Below are 24,840 nucleotides of genomic sequence, written 5' to 3' on the forward strand. Positions count from 1 at the left end.
AATATTCCAGACAGATAAGAGTTTGGCTACTCCTTGTAGTGGGCTGATAAAAGGGCAGTAAGTGGTGCTGGTGGGACTAAGCCAGGAAAAGAGTAGCAGAAGTTTCTGGAGGGGCTTGGAGGGCCAGATCTTGTAAGATCTGACAAGGCATGGTAACAATTTTGGATTTTTTTCTAGATGTGATAGAAAGCATTTGGAGGATTGCAAATGGGGATTTTCACTTTTTAATGATTGCTCAGACTACTGAAGGGAAAGAATTAGAGAAAAGAATGAAATCAATAAGTTACAGTATTTTAAATATTTCTTCGTAAAAATGAACTATATCCATCTTCACCCACGCTATTAGAATTTTCTTGTTTTCGCAGGTTGAAGAATTTACCATTCTCATTTACCAAACTTAAAGAACTTGCAGCTTTGTGGCTTTCTGACAATCAGGTAAAAACCGTTATTACCTGATTTATTTTGTTTATTAAGATGAACTATAATTTAAGCTTTGAATTACTAACTTATTCCCAGTAGCTACCTTCGGCATATACTACAAAATATAGATCCCTTTATCTTCTGAAAGATTTTTGTAAAGATAGCAGTTCAAGTGTGTATTTCATTGCTACAGATAATACAGTACTATAACCTCCACCCTCTTTAAATACTTTGATTTAGCATCGACTTCATTCTCATGTATCAAACACACAAAACGATCATTTTTATAGCTTTGTACTTCTAAAAGGTACCTCTGTGTCCTTAGGGGATGTTCTTTAATTATATCTCTGAAGGTAAGGAATAAAAAATCACAGAGGGAATTATTATCCAATGTATTCCTTTTTAAAATACTTTCAATTATAATCAACTTAATTCTAAAATTTTATACAAGGAATTTTCAGATATATTTTGTGACTATTATCAGTATTTTCTGTGAAATTGGTTTGACATTATTTTTTATAATCACGAAAATAGATTATATTCAAATCAGTAATTGAGTGTTAATGAATAACTTTAATAACTGGAAAATAGCAAGAAATAGTTGAAGACATCTGATTTGCCACCAGAAAAAAAAATGGTGGTGGACAATTTTGACATGGCTTATTAATCTTTACTTTTTTCTCATAATCCCAAAATTTTGAAACACCTTTTTGCAAATATGAATAGCCAAATGAAAACAAATCATCTTGAATTTAGTTTGTTATCATTATCTCCTGAGCATAAACGCAGCATTACAGGTAAATGAATTGACCAGATTTCTAAGTATTGGGCTACTTCTGTGAAAAAATTAAATCTCTACAAAACATAAAATGTAAGTGTAAGAATAATGTTTGTGTCCCTACAGTCATTATAGTACTTGCTTCCATCTGCTGAGTAGAGAAATTAGATTCAAATCCAAATCTTATCAATGAACTATAGATTTTTCAAGGCATTAATATATCATTATAAATAAATAATTTCTGGATTCAATGTGAGTTATGCTAATGGAACAATCTATTCTACAGTCTTTCATTGTGAAAAAACATCTGCTAATATCATGATTTATTATTCTTGTGGGAGACTGAACTGAACAATGACTGTATCATTTAACTTTTATTTATAACAGTGATTTAATGTGTTTCTGACTCAGTTGCATGAGACAAGTTGATATGCCAAATCCACTTTGTGTTTCACTCCTATTAATAAATGTCATGAAACTAGTGGATTTTTTAAACATTAGATATCATCATTTCCAATAAGGTATATATATATATATATATATATATATATATATATATATATATATATATAAAATTTAATATCAGAGTTCTACAATACCCTTCAGAAATTGTATTTGTAAAATCAAATTAATAATAAAGAATTAAATATTACCATCCACAAGAAATATACTGATACATCAGGTACAACAAGAATAGTTGCTTATTTTTATGTGGACTCTGTCTTTGGTTACAAAAATATCTCTCAAAAAATGCTTCTGTTTTAACCTAATTAAATTCATAGATGATCTTGCAGTAGCATGGATTTGATAGCAAATCCCATTTGTCTTTTTAGGGCAGCAGTTTGTGAAAATGAATGAGCATATAGAACCACACCAAAAGCTTACTTAGTTGAATAATTTAATACATCTTGGTCTCTTTAAGACTAAAACTGACATTGCTCAGTGAAGATGATAGGTTTTGTAAAAAAGTATCCTACAGAAAAAGAAACTCTCGGTATGAAGACCTTAGAATTTAAGAATATTCTTCAGCAATAGTCTTTTATGTAATCCTTAATTATTTTATTACTTTTTTCCTTGCCTTTCTTTTAATTGTTCATTCAGCTCAGTGAGGCCAAACTATTGACCATGTCTTATATAAAAGTAATATTCTTCATATTCACTATCTTATTAATCTATTTTGTATGTTCTTTGCGTCTAGTCAAAAGCCCTTATCCCTTTACAAACTGAAGCCCATCCAGAAACAAAGCAAAGAGTATTGACTAACTACATGTTTCCCCAGCAACCTCGTGGTGATGAAGGTAAATTATCAGTAAAAATTTCTCCTATACTTATATAATTATGGATAAAAGGGAATAATTTTATTCCGATATCTGGCCAGGAATACTGACACATGGCAAGGCTATGAAAATAATTAGATGACACATATAAGTCATCCAGGGGTTAACCCTAAACATGAATCTTATCTTCCACAATCAGCCCGGAAGAAGTAAAACCTTCACTATTTGCCGATGACATGATACTCCATATAGAAAACCTGAAAGACTCCACCAAAAAACTGGGAGAACTGATAAATGAATTCAGTAAAGTTGCAGGTTACAAAATCAATGTACACTATACTATTTTAAATAAGATCCCAAAAATGTAACTCTCCCTCTTCATATCTTATATGAAAGTGTTGATTTTTGGGAGCAACTTCTCTTGGTGGATTCTAAGACATAGGACTAGTTAACTAAATGTAGTACCCAGCTCACTGAAATGAGCTAAGAAGGGTCAGATCTTAAGGAAGGTTCAGTGAACTGGTTTATTTCCTGTGTTCACTAATTTCATGAACACAATTTAAACATTTAGTCTGGTGATCCCAGGCCCCAAATTATTTCATGTTAAGAGTCGACCATAAAGAGATAACTTGAAAATAATGACCATTCTTTCTCTTTCAAGTTGAGTTTCTCTAAATGATGTCAGTAGCTATGATAGATATACGTGTTGAAAAACCTAAACTTTACTTATATTTTCATATTAGTCCCTAGATTATCAAAATATTTCATTTAAAAAATAAAGGGAAAAGTGAAAAGAATCTCAGATTTTCTGGTCATTTCTGAGATATGGTTGCACAGATTGAATCCCTAATTTATTTTAGGGAGTGAGGTAGATCTAGTTAGACAAAGTGTGATGTTAAGGAATTAGCCAGGTTTTGTTTTGTTTTGCTCTCTTTTGAGGAAAGAAGAGTTGGTAATAGAAAAATTTTTTGAACTTTAAGCAAGTCACCCTTTGGCTTTTCAGGCAGAAGTATAATAAATGAATTTTCAGAATCCCTTGCAACAAACAAGTACATATATGATAAGTGTTGTCCTTTGGGAAAGAATTTAGCCTGAACGAAGTACTTGTACTGCATTTTCATGTGATCTTCACAATTAATGTTGGCAAGGAAGATATTACTATTAGTCTGTATTTTGATATAAATTAAATATTTATAAGCCACTTATTTTCCTTATTAATTGGGAATATATTTAGACTAGTTGAGACTGTAATGTTAAAGACTGAATTTCCATATGTTCATAACCCTAAAAACAAGCTCCCCTCCATTTCCTCCCAACCACATACACACAGCAAAAAAAAAATAAATAAATAAAGCTTTCAATCTTACACACTTTACTGAAAAACCAATGTTATGTAGTACCTTTTATAAAATCCTGATAGAGTTTAGTGGCTACAAATATGGGTATGGGCTGTGTAATCACACAGACATGGAATAGAATCCTGCACTGGCCCAGAGAAAACTATAGTTTTCTCATTAACAAATTGAGGATATATTAGTACTACCCATAGTGTGCTGGTGTGAAGATTTAAAAATTAATATTTTAAAAGGTATATCCCAGCTCTCATGTATTATCATTAGTAATAGTATTTGGAGAGCCCATTCTCTGCACTAGAAAACTTCCCAATCCCAATATGTAACTAATATGTACTTAGGAAAGCTGAATTTGAATTAAGATGTAAAAGACCATGTAACAAATATCAAAGGACCTTTCCTCTCTTTTTCTTTCCTTTCTTCTTTATTTCTTTCTTTCTTTCTCTTTATTTTTCCTTTTTTTTTTTTTTTGATTTTGTACTTGTTTATAGTACCTATTGCCATTTTTTTGCATAGTGTACTAAGTTCTATTAATAACACTTCATGTAAAAAAAAGCAATAATACTTTGGAATCTAACTGTAGATTTCCAGTCAGACAGTGACAGCTTTAACCCAACACTGTGGGAAGAGCAGAGACAACAACGCATGACTGTTGCCTTTGAATTTGAAGAAAAAAAGGAAGATGACGAAAATGCTGGGAAAGTTAAGGTGAAACTTTTAATTTTGTTTCTTCTTTCTTCTCTTAATCTTTGTTTGTCCATTGTTATTAATACAATAGACTTAGGGACAAATTGAGTGACCTCTGCTTGAAGGTCAGATATATCTTCAAGTGTTCTGGTGGTACCTTTCATTATAGCAGGATGGTAATTTGAGAAGCATTGGTGTGCTTCAGAATGAGACTAATGTCTCTGAGCAAATTTAATACCCATCTTACAGAGTAACAACATGAAAGAGATTCAAGGTGAGAGAAAGCCAAAACAAACAAACAAATCTGGCTGAGCATCTTATTGTATTTTTGAAACACTGAAATGGTTTTCTTTTAATCGCCAAGCAAGGCATCAGGCAGGCCATATGAGACCCAAGTACACATTTAAGGAAAAACCAACAGATTAATATATTACATTGGCATTAAAATCTCTGAAAGATTCAATGTCCCTGGGGTATCTGAGAAAATTTTCTGAGTTTTCTTAAATATGAAAACAAGTTTTAAAGGAGGCAAGAATACCAGGGGATATTCAGTTTTTCACCTCAAACATATATTTTTAAAATTCTTCATTGGAACTAATTTAAGTCAAGTAACAAGGTGAAATTTTACAACCTATATTTTTAAGTATTTAAGCTTGAAGATATCAGAAGTGATATAGTTCTTCTCAACATCAGATCTTCATATTAACATCATGGCAACATCTTGAATCTCTCACAATTTTTATAGTATTATTTGTGTACTTTTTCCATCATGGATACTAACAGCTCTCACTCTGAGTGACTAATTGCCTAAGTAATTGTTATGTGCATCCTGTTAATAGATATAGATTGTGTAATGTGTTCTTCTTTTCTTTCCCCTCATTCCCACATTTTCTAAACTTCTTTCTTAAACCAACACACTCTGGAACCTTACTAGATTTAGACAGTAAGGTAATTGACAAGGCCTACCTCTACATCATTGTGGAGAACCCAAAACGGACTCCCAAATCAAAATGATAGCTTTGTTAAAGATTTGGCTTTGAAAAAAATGTTTCTGGATGCTTGGTTAATGCTATCTAATAACCAAAGAAACATTTTTTTAACTTGTGAATTCCTGGAAAAAACAATGCCAAACTAAAAGTAAACAAAGACCCTTACAACATCTCAGTTCTTCTTTTAAGATTTCGTACGTTAAATATAGAACCAATGGATGATGCATTCTATACTGGACCTCTGATTCATTCTTTTTCTTCATTGAATGTCAAAAACTACATACTTATTCCTAAAAATCCATATTCAAAGGATCCAACAAGAAAATAGTACGTTTAATATACTCTGGTATATGTGTCAATGAAAACATAAAATATGGTAAATGCAAACCGTTATTTAGAAGCCCTGTTTGTGTGTTATGTGATCAGGTTTGTTTCTAATCAGAGTAGGCTCATTATACTTTAGATTGCATTTTCTTTATGCTTATTTATGTTTGATTTATCTATATTTTGGCGAAACAATATGTGTTTCAAAAATCTCAAACACTTGGTTTTGACTAATTTGAACATTTCCAATGCCATTGGCTATTGGGCAAATTAGAACACAAACAAACTTCTAAATAAATCATCATGGAAGTATGATGAATGGAATGTATGGAAATCTTATAGTAAATTAATCACACGGTTTTGGTTCATTACATATACATTAAATTTAGCACCATTTTACCTTTCATTTACATAAAGTCTAAAAAGGAACCACTGACCTATGCCATCAACTTCCAAATGGACTAGAGTATAATGCCCTACTTATAGAGTGTACAGTGTAGTATAACTGCTGCATTGTGTGAAGAAGCGGTGACCCTTTAGCTTCATTTGATATTGGTACCATTTTGTTAGAGAGTTTGAACTAATTTTCTGTGGTTGTTTTAAATGCATTACCCAGAGTGAAAAAAAAATCAAGAGTAGAAAAATGATAAAGTGAAAGTATTGCTACAGTGCTCCTCTTTCTCCCAGAAAATGGAGATTCCTTCTCCCACAGGATCACTCTTGCCAAGCCCCCTGGGAAAGGGGCCAGCGTGGGATTACTCTCCAACCTGCCAGACTGTCTGGCGATTGCTGCACACCATGGGCCAGGTGTGATCAGCAGATCCAAGATATGCCCGTCCCCCAGAATGACCCACAGCTGGCATGGGGTTGTATAAGTGGCCTCCAGCAGGAAAGGAGCATGTGTACTCCATTGCCAGTTGCAGCACAATCCACCACTCTTCCCTCTCTAAGTGGCAGACAGGTAGGCCTAGGTGTTTGGGGTAGGAGAACCCCCCATGTAGAGGCAACCTTGGAACAGTGGTTTATGGGGTATGTTCTGCATGATTTGGGGTAAGGAATGTCGATCCTATAGAAACCATCCAGTTGCCAGTGTTCGATACCAATTTAAGTTTTTGTTCATTGACATTGGCAATGGGGTGGAGAGAACCAAGTCAGGGGAGGGAACATTAATAATGAGGTGCCTAATGGTGGGATATATGGCATGATTTTTTAGTTGGGTGCTTCATTTTCATTTATGTTTTCATTTTTAAATATTTTTTTCTTTAATTTAAAGTGTGGGAATACCAATAGTCGGGCAGAATGTTGATGACACTGTTGATAACATCTAAATTGTCCCCATACATACATGCATTTTTGTATAATGTCAATTCTGAGGGAGATTAAATAACTAAAAATTGATTAATAAAATAGCATGAGATTTGAATTGGGATTTGCTGAGAGTGGACTTTGAGTACAAAGATGGACCTTTGTTGAAAAGTATCGATTTCCCTCTAATTTGAAGGCACAGATGATGAGAATTCCTGTAAGAGAAGATTGGTTTAGGAGTTGTGGCAAATAGGGCTTCCTTATCTCAGTGGGTTGGGTGTTTAAAAGTTTCATTTAAAAAAATGTCTTAATGGGATGTGAAAGAACACTACATTTTTGGTAAGCTTTACCATCCACATGTAATGGACTAGATTCTTATTCTGTGTCTTATATTCTATGCACAATATAAGGCCAGCTGAGAATCCTCACTGAAACTGCTATAGGTTTCCTTTCTGTGTAAAATGTCCTAATTAAATCCCAGAATAAGATATTTAACAATCAATAATCAAGGCATTCACTATTATTTCTCTTACCGGAATTTACAGCCAAACCAAATTAGAATTTAATCATTACATAAGAAAACCACGGTTTTCTTTGTGAATTCAAGATATCATCTCTAATGCCTAGCTATTTATGTTAATTCTTTCTTCCATTGCTAAACTTTTGGGAGTCTCCAACATCTTGCAGCTGCTATTTGCATTTACTGCACTTGTTTTAGATCTGAGATATACAGAATGTTGTGAAACATTGCTATTTTTCTAAAATTAAAGTGAAATAACATTGCAGTACAAAATCTTGCATTTTCATAAAATGTATATGTAAAATGAACAAATACTTTATGGTGAGTGATATATACAACATTTTGGTAAGAACATAAATGACAATTTTTCCCACCTATTTGTTTTTCCATCCCATATTAGAATAAGGGAATATTTCTAGCCTATATATTTAGAAATATAAAGAAACTGCTTTTGTATTGGGGCATTACTGAACTATTAATAAAATTGTGTTTATGAGCATGTTTATTCATTTCTAAAGCAGTGCACACATGAGTTAAAAAGTTGGAAGGCATAAAAAAAAAGTAGGAAGGCAAAACAATCTGTAAAAGGATATAAAATATGTTTTTACAGAACTTACAAACATAACAATTATAAAATATTACAGCGTTATTTAAATTTTAAGAGGAATTATAAAAAATTGTTAGCTTTATGTTTTTAAAAGTTGAAATCATCTTGTTATTTAACTCAGTAAAATTTACATTATAGATTTACAAACACCATTTTTTCACAAGATTGTACAAATAATGTGCTTCGCTTCCATCAGACAATAGCTCTGAACCAAGTAACACTTCCATAGCATAGGCTTTGGAGTCAAAGACCTGAGTTTGAATTTGGGCATTGCTACCTATAGCTGTATGACTTTGGACCAACACTGTTCCCTTTTGGTAGAATGGGAACAGATGCTATAATGAGTTATGCAATTTAAACTATGTTTAATTATAATTATTTAATTATTGTTAATTATAATTAGTCAGTGTTTATTTATATTTAAATCTATATGATAAATAATAAAATAAGTATTATTTATCATATAGATAAGTATTATTTATCGTATAGATAATAATAAATTAAATATCTTTATAAACATATTGCATGTGCCTGGCAAATGGCAGATACTGAATAAATAATGGTTGCTGCTGCATACAATCTGAAAAAATCCAGATAGTTACAGGTAGTATGGTGTTTATATGTATATACATATGTGTGTGTGTATATATACATATATGAGTATATAGTATATATAGTAGAATCTAAACTGCCAAAAGAATTGAGATTTTAAAAATACCTAAGTAGAATCTGATTTTAGATAGTATTTAATCTCTGAATAGAATTTACACATTTTCAAAAGACTGTCACAGGTATTATCTCATTTTAGTCATATATTCACCAAAGATATTATCATTCACATTTTACACAAGTGGAAACTGGACAGAAAGGTTAGTGGCTGATAGCTTGTTTGAGGTAAATCTGTGGCTTAAATTTAGATCTTCTGACTCCAGGTCCAACAAGTGGGAAACAAGGAACTTATTGGCTAGGTGAAACAAATCCAAGTTGTATGAGACCTGAAACTCCCACAGTTTGGAGAGGGGCCTCTTTTAAGGAAAAGGATATAAAATAACCATTTAAATACATAAGTAGGGCCCCTCACAAGGCTTTAGAAAGAGGCTGTGCAAGTGACAGGCTCTAAAACTGAAGCTTCATTAAATTCATGACAAATCTGTTTCTGTTTCTAAATTTAAATATTTTTCAAAGATAAAGTACCCAAACATATTCTGGTGATGTGACCAAAATATCATATTAACTTGTTTATAAAATAACCAGAAAATATTGGCACCATGGCCATTAGTAAATAGTCATCTAATTTTGTCAGATGAGACATAGCATCTATAAAAAACAGATTACATTATTCAATGAAGAATCTAATTCAATTAAAGAAGAACATTTCACACTTTTTTTTCCTTTTGATTCAATTTAGGAGTATAATTTTAGCATTGAGAATTTTTTAAGGTACATAGGATTTTAATTCTCTACCTGAAAATTATTTTTCATTCATATACCATTGGTTATTAAAAATTAAAAGATGTTCTTAATTGGCATAATAGTCATACCACTCTACAATCTATATTTTTAAATGTAGTTTTTTGACTTTTAGCCCTTTGATATCAAGTACTTTTAAATGAGTTCAACAATATCATTTAAAACTTAGATTTAATTTGTGATGAACATTTCTAATACCAGCTTAAACAGCAGATCCAAGAATGCATGCATCCCAATGGACTTTGTCTAGCATGGATATCATTCTCTTTATGTTTACTTAAGAATGCATTATAAATTAAGTACCCTGAGCTATATTTATATTACATTCTAACAACTTAAACTTTTTTTCTGAGAAGTCTAAATTTTCCTTGGGTTATATTTTTGTAGCTTTATTTCTTTATATTATTAAGTTCATTCTTATTTGTTTGGGAGTGTAAAAGACAAAATTACATTTAAACAATATTTATACTAGCAGAATTATCTGGTTTTTCATCAGCCTTTCAAAAATGTATTGGAAAAATAATTTTGTATTTTTAGTCTTAAAAGAAATGTTAGAAATCATCCAGTGGAGTCCAATCCCAGCATTTGATATGGAAAATGAGCCACGAGGACGATGAATATGACAAAGTTGGTGGATTTTCTAAATCTGCAGATGAGCAAAAGTGTTTGAATTCATATTTACAATCCTCAGATCTATACCACCGTCATAGTTTCTTACATCCCATGAGTTCCATGGTGTGGGCAGGTGGGGGTGCATGTGCCCCCCACTTTCTCCTTTCGTCTCTCATTCCCACTCTTTCCTTCTTCAGCTTTGCTTTCCCCTTCTCCGTTCCTTCCCACCTACCCTCACACACACTTTCCACAGACACATACTCACTACAATCACATAAACCATTCCATTTTGTAAAGTTGGTTCTACTCAGATGCAAAAAGTTATGACTACTGGAATAAGCCAGGCCAAATAAATCTGCTCCTTGTATTTCTTCCCACTCCCTTTTAATTGGCATGAATAAATTGGATTTATTCCAATTTAGGTATATTTTAAATACTCTGATAATGGGATATTCCATAAGGAAGTGTCTCATATTTTCTCCCTCTAAATTAAATGTGAAGAACGATCATTAATATATATTCCCTAAAAGCAGATTGAAACACCAAAAATGAATTCAAGAAAGGGGAATAGATATCTGGGTAAATATAAGCCAACATTTATGTGTTTACATAGAATATCTTAGAACATCTCCTCAATTTTTAATTTTTTATTTTAAGACATTACCTACAAAGGAGTATTTTAAGATTGTAAGTATTTTAAGGCAGTACCTACAATGTTACTTTATTAGGGTAAAAACTAAATATAAAAGCCACCTGAAGCATTTTTTTTAGGTATTAACAAGAATTAGCTACCCTACCTTTTGATATAACATGCTAATTAATTAACATTGAGCTGATGCATATTTGGTAGCAGATACTGTCAATTCCCCATTTTTTAAAGACATGATAAACTCTACTTGTAAATCTTTTGGGGTCTCCTCCTATCATCTATATTAATGTTCCAAAGATATTTTTAACATGAAAATAATTACTTATAAATAACTAAGATAGGTAAGGAACAGCCTCTAAAGTATAAAAGCAGCTGACAGTAATTTGCTTAAAATCTTCAGATTGCTAGTCACTTCTATGTTTGACCTACTCCTATTTCAATGATCCTCAGGGTAGGTCTAAAGCTAGGATATAATCCCCAAATTATTTTTAATCTAGAAGGTGGGCGTGGCGGGAAGAAGCCCCATGAGGGCAGAATATGGAAAGAACACCACTGACAGCAACCGTACAGTTTCTCAGCCAGCTCAACACTCACTATATTGCATTTGGTTTCACTACTGCACATAAAATGGAGTAGTTTTGTGAACATGTTTGCCGAAGGTATTTTTATGTGAAATTTCTTTTTATAAACTTCTAGGTTGAAATAAACCTAAAACGATATCCAACTCCTTACCCAGAGGATTTAAAGAATATGGTAAAATCTGTTCAAAATCTGGTGGGTAAGCCAAGCCATGGAGTGCGTGTTGAGAATTCAAACCCAACTGCTAACACGGAGCAAACTGTGAAAGAAAAGTATGAACACAAGTGGCCTGTAGCCCCAAAGGAGATTACAGTGGAGGTATTTCAAGGTTATTGGTAATTGCCAGTGTGGTTTGGATTTTTTGGAATTACTAAATTCTATGTTTTTTTTTAAACGGATTAGATCTCTGACAAGTGCATTTTTTTCCCTAAGATATAAATGAGTTTCTCTACTTTTTCAACCTATGAGAGTTGCATTTACTGAATTACAGGTAAATGACACCCTCATGGCCTAAAATTATTATACGACTCCAAAAGTTCCAATACACACAGAAGGAGTACTTGCTCACCTAGCGAGGTCTGGCCAGTAAGTGTATTATACCATTTTCATGATACTGTTTTGGCTATCCAAACTTTTATTGTATGAGTCATTAGAAAAGACTAAATGAAGTTGGGTTTTTTTTGTGTGTGCGTTTTTGTGGGGGTTTTTTGTTTTGTTTTGTTTTGTTTTGTTTTGTTTTTTTACTCTGCATATCTCAGTAAAATTCTGGATCAGATTTAGAGCCAATTTTTTGTTTGTTTGTTTTAGGGTTTGGGTTAAAACCATTATAGGAAACGCTACTATAAGTGAAAAACAGGAGATAACTTTGAAATTTAGCTTTTCTGGATCTAGTCATGTGAAGCTTAATTCCTATATTTTAGAATAAACTAGATATTCATCCTTATCAATTTGTGTGGTCTGAAAAGAATTCAACTACATTTATGCCACCTCTGTACTATCTCATCAACTCTTCAGCCAATTTGGTTATCACCTTTTTATCTTCATTAGAAACATAACTGGTATGAGTACATCTAGAAGTTACTATACGCACTTCTCAAAAATCTAGATTCATGAAACTCTTTTACAAATCTGCATTTCACAGCATCAATTTGTTGCATTGATAAAACACCAACTGTATATTTAGCACTGTGCTAAACACTGTGAGAGAGAGAAAAGAAATATAAAATGTGCACATAGTCCTCAAATAATTTAGAGCCTATCTAGGTAAAATTACCACAGATAAGGTGATTAGAGAGCATATTATATAAAATACAGTCACATGATTTGTTGAGTGATGGCAAATATAATACTTTAAGAAGTTGGAGAGAGATACAATCACAGCCAATCAATTAAAAAGTTATGTGAAACAGTTTAAAGTTGAACCGCATATTGATATTTGGGTGATTCATCTAAAGTGGAAAGAGAGGAAGTCATTCCAGACAAAGGAAAAAGCTTGAGCAAGAATAAGCATGGTGTGAACATCTGCCAGTGGAGGTACCAGCCTGCCCCAGAAGAGAAGAATATAGCTGGATATCTAGGGAGGAAAATTTAAGTACTCATTTTGGGGTTTTTTTCCATTTACTTATAAAATCAGTATTATTGTCTGATATTGTCTGATAACAGGCTTTTATCTCTAAGATATTTCAATAATATAAAAAAAAAGAAAGCCAATGTTTAGCAGGTACACACTGGAGACACTTTGTATTTAAATCTCATGTAGTCACAGTTTAACATCCAAATAACTGTGAGGTCATGATAAACCATAAACAGTAATTTTACTACAAAATAAGAAGATTCTAAAATTTCTTAATTCAGGGTTGGGATAGGTGAAGCAAGGAAAAGATGGCTTTGGTCATGAATTTAATAATAACCCTAGTAGAGAAAAAAAAATCTTAAAATTATCCCATAAACACTTCAAATGAAAAATCCAAAATTAAATCGGATGTTTCTTCCCCAGTTTTGCTTCTGCTCTTATATGCCCGATCTTGATCTCAGCTTGTACCATTATTTTACTAGTCCACTCAAGGTAGAAATTTGGGAGATATCCTGATTTCTTATTCCTTCTTTCTCTGCATTCACTGCCCCTTCCAAACAATCACCTAAGCTTATACATTTTCATCTAAGTGTATCTCCTTGACCTCTTCAGGCCCTCAACTCTGTCCTGCATTTCTATAAAACCTGTCAACTTCTTGACTTACATTGTCCTCAGCCCCCTCATTACTCTGTTAATGATCTTTTAAAAACAAATTTAACTTTCTCTGTTTAAAAACACTACAGTGGCTTCTTATTGCCTATTTAATTGAAGCTCAGTCTTAGTCTTTATAATTATTTCAGTGATTCACCCCACCTTTCTTAAGTTTTCTTCTCCTGGCCCTTTATGTTGAGTAGAATTCTCACTGGTAAGTGCAATACTTTTTCTAAAATTTAAATTCTAGATCTTCTTTACCCAACTTTTAGCCATCCTAGAGCAAAGAGAAACCAATTCTTTATCAAATTACTCACCCAGATTAAGGGGCCATGCTCCATATTTTCAACTTTCAGATATAATTAATACAGACAACCGAGTGTCTAGCTGATCAATGTATATTATATTAAGTGTATAATATTTTCTTGTATGTTTTGCACTTGTTTGCTATTTTGAGTCATTATTTAGTTCATATTCTCAAGAATGTGGAAGAGAATATCACTCACTGCATGACGCATTTATCTGTGTGGTTGAATATGGAAAATGAAGGAAAAAAAAGAATAGAGGTAGGCAGAACCAGAAGCAGAAAACAGTAAGAAAAAACAAGGTAAACAGATTACAAATTCAGCAAAAGGAAATAAATCAACATTTATTGATCACTTTGTTTGCCAAACCTATACCAAGACTTTTAATATATGTTATGCTAGACAGAGAATACAGCTGGGAGAGTCATATGAACAAGGAGGATGGGGAGGTATGAAGGTTCTCTTCTACTTCCAAATTCCTTTTATAAAGTTTACATTTGCTTTTTACCAGTGTCTTCATCCATTCAGGCTGCTATAACATAATACCATAGACTGCATGGTTTATAAACAAAAAAAAAAATTTATTTATCACAGTTCAGGAGGCTAAGAAGTCCAAGATTAAGGCACGAAGAGATTCAGTGTCTAGTAAGGGCCTACTTTCTGGTTCATAGATGGCCATCTTCTCTCTATATCCTCACAAGGTAGAAGGAGATGGGGAGCTTTGTGGGGTCTCTTTTATAGTGGCACTAATTTCATTCATGAGGGTTCTACCCTCATGACCTAATCACCTCCCAAAGATCCCAAATATCATCATACAGGTTTCAACTTATGAATTTTGAGGGGACACAAACATTCAGTCTGTAGCACCCAGGTCCAATTATATAGCTAACACTTCCATATTTTTCCAACCTTCAGCTTAAAGATTACCTCAACAGGAAGGCTTTCCCTGATCACCATGATAAGTAGAACCTCTGATTTTCTCTATCACATTATCCTGTTTATTTGTGTTACATATAATAAAAATATTTCTAATTATTTTGTTTATTAACTACAGGCTGTGAGTTTCACGAGGTCAGGTATGTCTTGTCTCCATTGCCTTTCTGGGGTCTAGCACAATGCCTAGTACAGAATTGGGCACAGTAACTACCTGTTGAGTATATGAATGACTCTTATCTGATAACATGTGTGTCTCTACATCCAATAGAAGTTAATTGAGGGCAAGAACAATTTCTCTTGGGTTTTTGTCACATTCATAATGAATTAAGTATTGACTGCAACAATTATTTATATTTTGTCACCTATGTGTTGAATAACATGTATTTTAACAATAACAATTTGCTATATTAATACACTAATAATATTATGAGTAAAGGCAAACTATCATGATGAAATATTGGGAGAGTGAGAAAATCAGGGAAGGAAAGAAGAACAGTATGGTAAATAAAGCTATGATGTAAAATAAGTAAAATCTGGGGGTTCCAAAACCCTTGGCATACAAATGCCATTAGTATCTTAGTAATTTTGTTACAAGGACATAGTCCAAAAGAAGTACCTAACAGTTCCATTTATTAAGTAGTTAGTTCTGAACAATTTATTAAATATTTATGCCCTGCCTAGTGGCCATTTGAAAAATAATACACATACACTAAAAGGGGAGATAATAGTTTTATTTCATGCTTAAATAACAAAAGTACTTGATGAAATGTGTGTACCTGTTGGACACCACTTATCTTCTCAAACCTTGGAATCACATCAGTCACTACAATTCTGTTTCATATTGATTTTTGGATGACACTTGATTTTTAATCATAGCAACCACCAAAAAGCCAAATCTTCACAAAGACTGTCATCAAAGGAAAGTGCAATCTAATGTTGAAACTGAGAGCCACCAGTTCACACAATATCTGACTGATGTCAAGTATTGCTTTGTTTCCCTCCAATATTTAAAACAACCCATGTAACCCTGTGAATTAACAACAGCATCACAGGTACCTTGGAGCACAGTTTAGGAACAAGGAGAAGTGCTTTCAAGTCCAGGAGACATTAATTCACATCTTGAATCTACCTTGTTACCAATTTTGTGACCTTGACAAGTCATTGAAAACTTCCTAAGCTTTGCTTTCTTTATCTTAGAAATACAGATACCAATAATGCTTAGTTTTTGTGGAGATGAAATCAGACAAAAGCAAATACTTTTATACAACTGCAAGCACAGTTCTTGGCACAGAGAAAAGTTACAACAAGTGATAATTCCCTTCCCTTCCACAAGAGAATCATGTGCTAATCTTGCCCAACCCCCTTTAATCCTTTTGCGGGCCACTATCTTGCATTACAGAAAACTTCTCACTGGATACCTGTTCACCATGTCCACCATGTTCAGAAAGGTTTTGGACTTTTTCCTTTGTTAGGAGACTCCACCTAATTTCTTTATATAGAGAAAACACATCTTTCTCCTGGTAATAAGTAGTCAATTACCATTGAAAATGTCCTTAAATGCTTTTATTAATACTAGGCCTGGACTCTTGAAAGCTCAGACACAAGCTTTTCCCCACCTCTCACTTCTGTCTTCAGCTCCCTTTCACTACAGCCATAGCAGTGGAGATTTAGTTTGAATGGCACAAGATCAATGGAGTTAAAGAACAAAGAGATTCTACCTTTTCTTTCTCTCCCTCTTCTGTCTCCTCAGAAGCAAATACGGCTCAATGTGCTTAAAATAGGACCTTCATTATATTTGATTCCCTACCAATAGCCTCCACTGTCTTCACCATAGAAGTAGTCCCAAAAGCTTCACCCACTTTTCCAACATGAACCTGATTCCTCCAGCCTCTTTATAAAAGAATTGATAGAGACAAAGTTGATGCTTAATTTCCTTTGTTGGACAGTTAACTTGTCTTTTCTGTGAAGTCCATTTGGTAGGTGAACTTTTCTCTGGGTACACAATACATAATATTACAGAGAAGACCTTCCAGTAAGACAGATCCAAGTTCAAATCTTGGCTCTACCATTCACTGAAATTGTGACTTGGAATTATGACTTTACCTCTCTAAGCTTTCATCTTCTTAACTGCAAAACAAAGATGATGATAATAAATAACTCAAAATAACAAATAACAGTGAAAAACACAGTTGTCTATTAAATAATTAATAGTACAGATGAAGTGTTTAGCATAGTAGCACAGTAGCAGCCATGTAATAGATTCTCCATAACTGATGGCATCATCATCTTCATCATCATCATCATCATCATCATTATCATTTTGTTCATAAAGATAATTGAGTCTAACTGGATAAGTGCAAATCCATTGTTCTTGCTTCAGTGTTAGTCCTCCTAGGTGGAGGGTCTCACAGAACTCTGGAGAAAGGAGGCAGTTCATGATTAGCTACTACCATACTCCCTAGTCACTATGGCTCTTTTTGATTCAAAATAGAAATTCTTAAGAAGTGAGTCACATCATAGCCACCATGCCAAGCTCCAGCCACAAAATTAGGACACAAATTTGAAAATTTGACCTATACATGCAGTATAACTTGCATACTAAATGTGTAAGGCATAAGGGAAAAAAGTAATGAAACCCTTAATTTTATTTACATTTCTATGTTTGTACAACCTTTGGGTTGTTTTATTGACTAAAACAAAATTCCTGTAGTTCTCTATCAGGTGTCATAAGAATATTTCCTTTTTAAAATACTGTTTCAAAATATTATTTCAATGTAACTATAAGTTATATTTAGATTCATAGAGTGTTAGTACTAGACAGAAAATAACATTAATTCCTTTCATCTATTACCTTCATTTGACTGGTGAAATGAGTAAGGTACACAGAAGTACACTGACTTGTGCAAGATAACCCGATTAATAAATGATAAAGCAGGAATAGAATAGAAATATGCCACCTTGCAACTGAAATAGTTTTGACAAAACTTAACATATTTTATACCTTTCCATGGTACAATTTCTCAAACTTGGGTCTCCTGTAGTTATAAATTTCTACAAAGATGTGTAAAGGCTTTACTCTCTATTCTGTCACCTTAAAATTTTATCATGAATTTCTTATGCTAAGCCTTTGAAATCGTTTTCAAAATCCATGAGAACATAGGTTTCCCTCTTCATCTCCAGAATTTCCATCAATCCTACTCTCTTTCCTATCCCTCTTCAACTCTGGAGCTGGATTTTAAGTCTCAGATGTGCTCACAGCTGAGCACACTAGGAGGCAGCACAATATAAGGGAAGATCATAAGACTGGAACCCCAGAATCCTGCCTCTATGTTGGATCTTGGTCTAATTATCTCTGTAAGCATGGACCTCACTGAGTCTCAAAACCCACTTGCAGAAAATGAAAGAATTTGACTAGAAATGTTTTTTTAAATAATTAACACATATCAGATATACCCAGGTTTTTCACAGGCAAATATTCTCTTACAAACCTAACCAAAAGTAACCCCAAAAACAAAACTTAAGCCTCAAGTTAAAGAAATGGATGTTTCTTTGCAATACCCAAATACTTGAGCCTGTCACTATGTCGGGCAATAAAATGTATAATAAGAGTTTCTGACTATTACCAATTAGGTGTAAGACAGAACACATTTCACTTACTACATTTTTGTGTTCAAGTATATGCTTTCTTTGACTTAACAAAATATTTCTAAATGTTACATTATTATTTCAAACTAACAAGTACTAATGAATGAGAAAACTGAAAAATACTAAAAATTATCTTTCTAATTGAAATTAAGATTTAAGAAAAAAAGAAATGAAGATAACTGCTGTGCATAAATTTATATTGCTACCTCCCCATGGGTATAGACAAGACATTTTTATATGTGGAAGAAAATGAGACTTTGGTATTTTACTTTCCCCAATGCCGTCTCACTATCTGTTTAACTGGCAATAATAATTTTAATTATAGAAGTTTAAATTCATACTTTTTTTAACATGTTCATTTGTCTTTATAAAGTTTTTTCTTGTACCAATGTTGGTCATTACACTCAATGAACGGATTTAGAATGAAGATTCAGCAGGCTAGATTAATCATGAGAAAACTAGAAATGTTAGGAAGAAGTCATGATAAAACTCATGAAGAAAGAAGTCATGAAGAAATTGAAGATAAGACCACTTGTTAAATAGCACTTGTGCATAAATATGACTAAGGATGAAAAAAAATAGTTGGTCAGTGATAGACTTTCCTCTTAGAACTCTTAAGGAAGTTCTCCCTTTACATGTGTATATACCATATATACATATGTGTGTGTGTATATATATATGTATATATATATACACACATGTATGTACATATATCTATATGTATATATCATATATTCACATACAGCTTATCATAAGTCAGTCCTGTGTTGTAATGAGATATAGCTTATCTCCCCAATTAGATTATAAATTTCCAGGGGCCATGGGTGACATTTTATCTTTCTTTGGAAAGTCCACAGTTCTTTGCACAGTGCCAGGCATATAAACAGGCATTCAAAAAATATCTGATGAATAAATGGACTCATTTAAATTAGAAAAGCAAAATATTTTAGTACTTAGCTCAGAGAAACATATGCACTTCTCCTAGTGCTCCATAGTGACTTAAATTCTAGAGCCCCAATCTTTAAATCTGAGCCAAATAAAGATATTGCCATCTTGGTTAACCAATGTTTAAATGTTTACTTTCCTTGTCCTATATTATTATATCTCTCAGGATTCTTTTGTTCATCCAGCTAATGAAATGAGGATTGGGGAACTTCACCCTTCATTAGCTGAGACCCCTCTGTACCCACCCAAACTTGTTCTGCTAGGGAAGGACAAAAAAGGTAACATTGTGAACCTGATGTGGAAAATATGCCACAAATGCATGTGCATGATGAATCACCAGTTGTAAATGATGATACACCATAGTCTGTAGAAATATTTTACAAATATATATTCCTAACATTGTTATGCTATCTGTTTTTCATACTTGCTTTTCTGTGTTTATTCTTGTCAATGTGCATAGCATTATAACATTTTCCCCTTTACATTTCAGAATCAACTGATGAGTCTGAAGTTGACAAAACTCACTGTCTGAATAACAGTGTTTCCTCAGGCACTTACTCAGACTACTCACCTTCCCAGGCTTCCTCAGGATCCTCTAACACCCGGGTTAAAGTGGGGTCCTTGCAGACAACAGCTAAAGATGCAGTACATAATTCTTTGTGGGGTAACAGGTGTGTTTAGAATTCCCTTTTTTCTGTTCCCAAGTGCTTTCTTTCAGCAACTTTAAAAAAAATCAAATCTTAATTTTTGAATTGTATTCAGCACATGAGTGGCGTAGAAGACAGAACGGGCAGGTAAGCAAAAACAGTTCCCCTGGGACTTCCAGGAGAGGATGAATGGTTTCAAGCAGCAAAACCATTGTTTAAGGGAGAGACAGGTTGAGATGATAGGACAAGAAATTGTATTTTTTTGTAATTTTTTTTTAAAAAATTTTTTTGAGAGAGAGAGAGCATGTGCACATGCAAGTGGGGGTGGAACAGAGAGAGAGGGAGAGAGAGAATCCCAAGCAGACTCCTCACTGTCAGCATAGAACCCAAAGCAGGCTCCATCTCACAAACTGTGAGATCATGACCTGAGCCGAAATCAAGAGTCAGAGGCTTAACTGACTGAGTCATCCAGGCATCCCTTATAAATCAGAAACCAAAAGCCCTGTTTGCCCAATACTTATTTATGACGCATGTGCTCATTTCGCTATCCAAAATGGGTTAAAGTAAGATGCATGGAAAGCACTTATTGCCTAGTGTGAAGTAAATAATAAAATTTTCAATGCTATCATCATCATCATCATCATCATCATCATTATCATCATCATCAATTTATCATCAGCTGGAAAAGTTAGGATGTAAGTAAAAATATTTAATCTTTCCAAAATAGTTCCTACTATATTATTTCCATTTTACAGATGAAAAATTAAAAGACAAAGAGCACGATAGAGTGACTCCATGAGGTAGTACTCACCCAGTTCTGATTCTTTGTTTTGTAACTTGCTGCTATGTTTTATGCAATAAACAGCAAATACAAATCATCATATGATATAGGTAGTCACTGATTTTGACTCATATTTTATTGATAACATCAGTACTGTTAGCAAGATATTCTTTGGTAATTAATGAATAACTATTTCTACCTTTCAATGCCCGTGATGAAAATATTCAATGCCCGTGATGAAAATATTAGCAAAAACAAAAATCTCTCACTGATAAAAAAATATATAATTCAATGTTATAACTGTGCAAATCATTTACAATAAACCTAGAAAAATGAACATCTTCTAGAGATACTTTGGTCACTAGTGTAAACAGGCCAATGACCAAAAAATATAATATAATATAATATAATATAATATAATATAATATAATTTACATTCTAAGAAAATGTGTTCTCTATACAATGGATTTAACGTCTTCAATACCTGACCTTCAAATATATGCTATTTGAAGATAGTCTGGGTTCATTAGACATATCAAGTATTTATAAGAAAGGTACTCTCAAACAATAGTTTGGAAATGTAAGAATCAGAAATTCCAGGATGAGGATCAGGAAGGAATCAGGGGATTCTAATTATGGGACAAGTTTCAGGACCATTACTGAAGACCCATCCATTTCTCTCACTCATTTAATCATCCAACAAACACCTACTATGTGCCTACGATGCTAGGCTTGAAGAGAAAAAAAAATTTCTGCCCTCATGAGTTTACATTCTAGCAAAGGACACACGACAAAACGCGATAAATAAAATAGGTAAGTAAATTACATGATATGTTAGAAGGTGATAATTACAAGGAGGAAATAAAAGTCAGAGAAAGATATAGGGGTAGATATGAAATAATAATGCTATCTTAGTCATAAGTGAGGTGTGGTTGGATGATCCGTTAACAAAGGATTGTGGCATTTTTGGATGATGCTTCTCTTTCTGACAAAGACCCAGCTCTTCCTCATTTTCATGTTTCTTCTTCCCACTGTCTTCACAGGATTGCACCATCTTTCCCACAGCCTCTTGATTCAAAGCCATTACTCAGCCAGCGGGAGGCTGTTCCCCCAGGGAATCTACCACAGCGTCCTGACCGGCTGCCAATGAGTGATGCCTTCACTGACAACTGGACTGATGGTTCACATTATGATAACACAGGGTTTGTTGCAGAGGAGACCACAGGCGAGAATGCCAACAACAATCCTCTCTTAAGTTCGAAATCTAGAAGCACATCTTCTCACGGACGCAGACCTTTGATTAGGCAGGATAGGATTGTTGGTGTTCCCCTGGAACTTGAGCAGTCTACACACAGACACACACCAGAAACAGAAGTGCCTCCTTCCAATCCTTGGCAGAATTGGACCAGAACCCCTAGTCCTTTTGAAGACAGGACCGCTTTCCCTTCCAAATTAGAGACAACCCCCACCACCAGCCCATTGCCTGAAAGGAAAGAACATATAAAAGAATCTGTTGAAATACCTAGTCCTTTTTCTCCAGGAGTACCATGGGAGTATCACGATTCCAATCCCAACAGGAGTCTTAGCAATGTCTTTTCTCAAATCCACTGCCGCCCAGAATCTTCTAAAGGTGTTATTTCCATTAGCAAAAGCACAGAGAGGCTTTCCCCACTAATGAAAGATATCAAGTCCAATAAATTCAAAAAGTCACAGAGTATCGATGAGATTGACATTGGTACGTACAAGGTTTATAATATACCATTAGAAAACTATGCTTCTGGGAGTGATCACTTAGGAAGCCATGAACGACCAGATAAAATGTTGGGACCAGAGCATGGTATGTCCAGTATGTCTCGAAGCCAGTCAGTCCCAATGCTGGATGATGAGATGCTCACTTATGGAAGTAGTAAAGGGCCACAACAACAGAAGGCTTCCATGACAAAAAAAGTCTATCAGTTTGACCAAAGCTTCAATCCCCAAGGAGCAGTGGAAGTTAAAGCCGAAAAGAGGATACCACCCCCCTTTCAACACAATTCTGAGTACGTGCAACAGCCCAGCAAAAACATCGCCAAGGATTTGGTTAGTCCTAGAGCTTACAGAGGATACCCACCAATGGAGCAAATGTTCTCATTTTCTCAGCCATCTGTTAATGAGGATGCTGTGGTGAATGCCCAGTTTGCAAGCCAAGGTGCCAGGGCAGGCTTCTTGAGAAGAGCTGACTCCCTGGCGAGCTCCACAGAAATGGCCATGTTTAGAAGGGTCAGTGAACCTCATGAGCTGCCTCCGAGTGATAGGTACGGCAGACCTCCATATAGGGGAGGTCTGGATCGCCAAAGCAGCGTTTCAGTGACTGAGTCCCAGTTCCTGAAAAGGAATGGCAGGTATGAAGATGAACACCCTTCATATCAAGAAGTGAAAGCTCAGGCGGGAAGTTTTCCAGTTAAAAACCTTACCCAGAGGAGGCCACTGTCTGCAAGAAGCTACAGTACAGAGAGTTACGGTGCCTCCCAAACCAGGCCAGTTTCAGCTAGGCCTACTATGGCAGCTCTTTTGGAAAAAATACCATCTGACTATAACTTGGGTAACTATGGTGACAAGCCATCAGATAACAGTGATATAAAGACGAGGCCTACTCCTGTGAAGGGAGAGGAGAGCTGTGGTAAAATGCCTGCAGACTGGAGACAACAGCTGCTTAGACATATAGAAGCTAGAAGGTTAGACAGGGTATGTCTGGCATTTCTCTGTAAGAATATCCCTCCTGCCTTTAGTTTTACTTTATTGGCATTTCTAAGCACATGTAGTGAAGCATGAACTACATGAATGAATAGATGATCAGCATTTTATTTATCTCTATATTGTGGGGAAATCGATCATAATAGTTTCTCATGGATATTGTTTACTGCTCTTCGAGAGTCCATAACCTGTAGGTGAATGATTTATCAAATCTAGCCTAAATATTGTTAGTAAGAAAGAATTTGACTCTATTATATGGGACGGTGCTTCAATTGCTTTCTGGCCATTAAGGCAGAATGCCTCTCCTAGGACACAGAACTGTTCTCTAGTGACCTAAGGAGTACAATTTTTATTGAATCTATAAAAAGTGAGTATTTTGCCCCTTAATGCACAGACTCACTTATAATAAAGTCAAGCCTAATTTGTTTATAAAATTTGCATACAGTTACTGCTATGGGACTCGTAAACTTATTACTTCTAATGAGCAATAATCTTCCCAGCAAGAAACAGAAAGATAAAATAAGCAGAGATTAAATGCCCTCCTACACATTACTTTATTAAATAAAAAATCCTGCCATTTCAAATGTTGGCTTTTATAAAGAAATAAATGTTTAAATTCAAATCATACTATAGGCAACAAAAATAGCTGATGTCTTTATGAAGACTACAAAGGTACAAATTAGTGTGAATATTGCAACAACAATGCAAAAGGAAATTAATCCCAATTCAGTTACAAACTGAGTCATAATAAAGCATGGAATGAATAGTGATTGAGGAGAGTAAAAAAAATATATATATATGTACTGTTTTAAAGCTGAGAATGACTTTTTGTTGCCTGTTCATATCTATCTCTCTAAGAAAAATCTGGTATTCCATTTTGTAGAACTATGATCAATTGACCATTATCAGTGAGTATACTTCATGGCTTTGGTGTAGAGGGCTTTGCGTACTCTGCATTGACCTTAGAATCCTCAGGTCTCTTGTAAAAATAGAGCCTTTGTTCTCATTTCCTAGGGTTGAAAAACTTAGTGTAAATTGGGGCTCTGGGTAATAAT

The 24,840-nt window shown here is 34.1% G+C and overlaps 1 protein-coding gene across 12 annotated transcripts in view; it reads left to right on the forward strand.

The window, feature by feature from the left end:
• The window catches only part of LRRC7 (leucine rich repeat containing 7), a 552,029-nt gene that overhangs the window by 438,237 nt on the left and 88,952 nt on the right, over nt 1–24,840 (forward strand). For 7 of the 12 annotated variants that reach the window (XR_006712368.1, XM_045477806.1, XM_045477810.1 and 4 more), the window contains 8 exons: nt 366–435; nt 2,397–2,496; nt 4,411–4,535; nt 6,540–6,788; nt 11,687–11,887; nt 19,791–19,902; nt 20,115–20,295; nt 22,096–23,776. Coding sequence is in view for 9 of the 12 variants with exons in the window: in XM_045477806.1 (XP_045333762.1) it covers nt 366–435; nt 2,397–2,496; nt 4,411–4,535; nt 6,540–6,788; nt 11,687–11,887; nt 19,791–19,902; nt 20,115–20,295; nt 22,096–23,776 (2,719 nt within the window). In the remaining 3 variants the exon portion in view is untranslated. The remainder of the gene's footprint in view (nt 1–365; nt 436–2,396; nt 2,497–4,410; nt 4,536–6,539; nt 6,789–11,686; nt 11,888–19,790; nt 19,903–20,114; nt 20,296–22,095; nt 23,777–24,840) is intronic. The other 5 variants (XR_006712370.1, XR_006712369.1, XM_045477812.1 and 2 more) reach the window with 3 other exon arrangements.

Source organism: Leopardus geoffroyi, chromosome C1 (genome assembly GCF_018350155.1).
Source record: "Leopardus geoffroyi isolate Oge1 chromosome C1, O.geoffroyi_Oge1_pat1.0, whole genome shotgun sequence".
Taxonomy (NCBI): domain Eukaryota; kingdom Metazoa; phylum Chordata; class Mammalia; order Carnivora; family Felidae; genus Leopardus; species Leopardus geoffroyi.